The 3,672-nt window shown below is 42.8% G+C and overlaps 1 protein-coding gene across 1 annotated transcript; it reads right to left on the bottom strand.

Annotated features, from left to right (window-relative positions):
• Positions 1–891: 891 nt before the first annotated feature.
• Positions 892–3,229, bottom strand: LOC133844635 (lysyl oxidase homolog 3B). The gene is made up of 4 exons (XM_062278717.1): positions 2,901–3,229; positions 1,890–2,835; positions 1,672–1,829; positions 892–1,538 (listed from the first exon to the last, which is right to left on the bottom strand). Exons 1-4 carry the CDS (start codon positions 3,079–3,081, stop codon positions 1,321–1,323), a joined length of 1,503 nt encoding a protein of 500 aa, XP_062134701.1. The 5' UTR covers positions 3,082–3,229; the 3' UTR covers positions 892–1,320.
• Between the last annotated feature and the right edge of the window lie 443 nt (positions 3,230–3,672).

The raw sequence follows: 3,672 nt of genomic DNA on the forward strand, positions 1-3,672 counted from the left end.
AAGTGAGTAGTTTCCTTTGTTTCTTATCACGACGAGTGCCAGAAGATGGACGCAGTTTTAGCTTCTACTGTGCGGAAGTTAAGGGAGAGTAATTTCATCTTACCGAATTTAGGAACAAAGACCGTTACTCTTAGCTCAATTTTTATATTATTATTTACTATTTTACCTTAGTCATTAAAAATGTTCAATAATATGCAAAAATTCTACATTTTTTGTGTCAAAGACTATTTCGGAGAGTTCAACGACTATCAAAAGTACTGAGGTATAAAATCATGTACTTTAAAAATGACTTCTAGGTTAATGCATTGGATTCAATGCACTTATTCGGTAGACATATATATTTCAACCATTTTTAAAGGGCATCAATTACATCAGTATTTTATAAATTACACGTTAAAATGAATAATAGGGTTTAAGTTCATTATATTACATATCTTTTAACTCACTTAAAATTAAGATTGTTGATTTCGAGTCAAAGTTACTGAATTTAATGTAACTAAACCAAGGATTCAAAGGCAGCTCTCAACTACTGATTGGTACAAATTTCGTTAATGTAAAAAGTGATATAAAGCAGAATTAAAAAGTTTGGAGGCAACTCTGGGCTAAAAACTTATTAACAGTAAATAATAAACTACTTTTGCTTGTTTCAAATGTGTTATTAAACCATATTACAAAAAGAGTTTCTGCTATTTTAATATTTTATATTTAAATCAAATTTTACGACAATAATTTTTTTTATATAGGTAAAATTATAATTTAATAATTGTCTGCTAACTTTTACTAGTCATTTAATGAAAATCGCATTTAAAGCTTTTCTTCAAAAATGTTTTTACGTAAAATCAGCATTCTTATATATCTTACACAAAGTAGTCAGGCTTCCTTATTTAAAGACTTCTACTGTAGTCTTAAAGAATGTTTCAAGTGCAAGGCATTTGCAGTGATTATTTCACATCCAGACATTTGTTCTCTATAGCTTTGCTGTCCCCATTCAGTTCCAGTTCAACACCCACCTTTAAACAGCAACGAGATACAATGATATCTGCAGAGAAGCCCCAGCTACTACAAGTATTGACACTTGATGAATGCTTCGCTGGCGACAACAATGCCGTTGATGTCTCTGACAGGTTTACACTTGAGTGACTTTCAAGTTCATCGTTTTAGTCGAAGTATTTGGATTGTGCAGTTTTATTTGGGTACAAAAAAAACTTGAGTACTATGTAGTACTATAGAAAAATACAAACATCTTAACGCTTAACGCTTTGGTGTTTTCATAATATTTGGCACTGATTCGACGGTTCAAAGTTTGCCTCAAACTTTGCTTTAAGGTCTCGTTAGACGACAGTTATCAACGCGGGCATAATTTTCCGCATAGAAAAGATCGCAAATGGCAGCGTTATTGTCGTAAGTCATCTCGGCCACCTTGAACTCCGGATTGATGGCAATCTTGAGTACATAGGAGCCGCGTGGCAACTCAGTGATGTCCACCCACTGGCAGTCCAGATTGTAGAGATAAACATCTGAGCAGTTGACAGAGATGCCTAAGAGGGAGTAAAGAAAACTTCATTAAATTTTATTTCTAATTAAATAAGTATTAAGTATTCAATACTTTCAAAATTATATAATATATAATATTATGATATGTTAATTTATTTATTTACGCTTTGCTCTCACCTTGATCTCCGAAGTTGGCACAATTGTATTTCCTGGGCACTCCCGGCAAGCAGCTGCTGTCCTCCAGACAGAACGATGCTTTGTGTCCCTGTGCAACCTTCTGACCCTGAAGATCGTATATGTCGAAGGTGGCAAATACTTCCATGCTGTGATAGTGCCTGCATAGAAAAGAAATTTGCTCACTATTACAATATTCACAGTTGAATTTCACTGCTTACATGTGACACATGTGCCACTCCCACTGACTCTTCGCCTTGAAAGGCCGAAAGTCCGTGTTGCCCGCATTGATCGCAGCTGCCGTAAATTTCAGAAGACGTCTTGTCTGATAGCGCCAATGGGGATCATCGCGTTGTATTTGATACGCCTCGTTGGACACACAATTCTCCTCCATGGCGCACTGCATCAGCACCATGGGTCGATCCTCGAGATGTGCCGTCTGCTCAATCTCATAGTAGTCCACAACTAAATCGGGTGAGAGGTAATCACAGATCACAGCAGCCACATGCTGTCGATTGCCATGGCAGCTGACTATGCCCTGCAGATGATCGTGATGCAAGCAATCTGCGAGTTCCGTCTCATTGCCATAGCACTCGCTGCCACTGAGCGTGGGACGCGAGATATTCGCCCCACCAAAGTAGTCCGTCTGAAAGGCTTCGCTGGCATAGCCCAAGCCGAGTTGCCGGCAGACAACATTCGCCTCCAGCATGCCCCAGCCATCGGCACAGATGCTGCCCCAACGCTGACCGTCGATGCGCACCTCGACGCGTCCCTCGTTGGGCGAGCGACCGCCGCGAAGACGCACATAAAGCCGTGATCGGGGGTGAATGGGATACTTCAGCAATGGGCGATCGTCGGGCAGTGCAAGTGGCGCAGCTCGAACTGCGTTGCGTGGGGCATAACACATGACGCCAGCTGCCTCACTGGGTTCGCAGTCGTTGATGCCCCAGCCCTCAAAGTGGCACTGGGTCAGCTCCTGTTCGTGGCCCTCGCAGAATAGATTGTCCATCCAGTAACGTCGCCGTGCGGGTCCAAAGTAGCCACTGTGTGTGTAGCGACGCAGTCCAAGAAAACCCAATTGACGGCAAACAATTTCGCCCTCTGTGGCGTCCCATTCATCATCGCAAACAGCGCCCCATTTGTTGTTGTGCAGCACTTCGATGTTGCCTGCCTCGAAAGGAAGAAAACTGCATTAAGGATTGACCAGACTTAACTGAATCTCTGTGGCCCACCTTCGTACTCTGCATCGCCGCCAACGAGACGAATAGCTCCCTCCTCCTTGTTGAGCGTCTTGATGTAGCGTTGTATCAACTGCTGTCGTTCATCGCGAGCATCCTGCAACGTTTGATGTGGCACAGCTGCCGCCGAGTGCAGTGCGAGCAGCATTAAGCATAGAACGCTTTGCAAAAACATCTTAATTGTTGGCTATAATTGTACTGTGTATTGGGGCTCGGCTTAGATCGCGTGTGCTGTTCGCATTTGTCCGCCTCGACGTCCGTTCGAGAACTGAATTGGAATCTGAAAACTGAAACTGAACCGAATACCTAGCAAACAAAAAGTAAATTAAATGGCAAATGAAATCATTTAACTATGAACTTCAGGTAAGCTCAGCGTTCAGCGCTCTACTGTGGCATCTACTTGGATCTATCTATCTGCCTCATACACATTATGCGAGCTGCGATTTGTGCGATGTTTCTGTTGCGGTTCAGAAGCTTCGCTCTCTGAGCTTGTTGCTCTGTTGTTGTCTGTTCAGCTGACGTCAGAGTGTCAGTCGACAAGGGCGGAGGTTGAGAGTGAGCGTCCATATGAATCGCTTGATTCTCGAGACAGATTTGGTCATGTTAATGCATTGACAGCCAGCCACACACAGCTGTGCCCAACTCTGGCAATGTGGAAGGCGGACGGGCGGGCGGGCAATGGATGCATCTTAATGACATTTGCAGCCAAGATTCTGATGAGTTTCTGAGAATCAGCAGCAGTTGTGTGTTTGAGCCAATTTGTTGA

Source organism: Drosophila sulfurigaster, chromosome 3, assembly GCF_023558435.1.
Source record: "Drosophila sulfurigaster albostrigata strain 15112-1811.04 chromosome 3, ASM2355843v2, whole genome shotgun sequence".
Taxonomy (NCBI): Eukaryota; Metazoa; Arthropoda; class Insecta; order Diptera; family Drosophilidae; genus Drosophila; species Drosophila sulfurigaster.

Bases quoted from the DNA above. Each gene is read 5' to 3' on its own strand.
- LOC133844635 (XM_062278717.1), bottom strand. From the start codon at position 3,081: ATGTTTTTGCAAAGCGTTCTATGCTTAATGCTGCTCGCACTGCACTCG. The intron at 1,830-1,889 runs GTAAGCAGTGAA...TTTTCTATGCAG, and splicing joins GAGTGGCACATGTGTCACAT to GCACTATCACAGCATGGAAG. The intron at 1,539-1,671 runs GTGAGAGCAAAG...ACTCCCTCTTAG, and splicing joins TGCCAACTTCGGAGATCAAG to GCATCTCTGTCAACTGCTCA.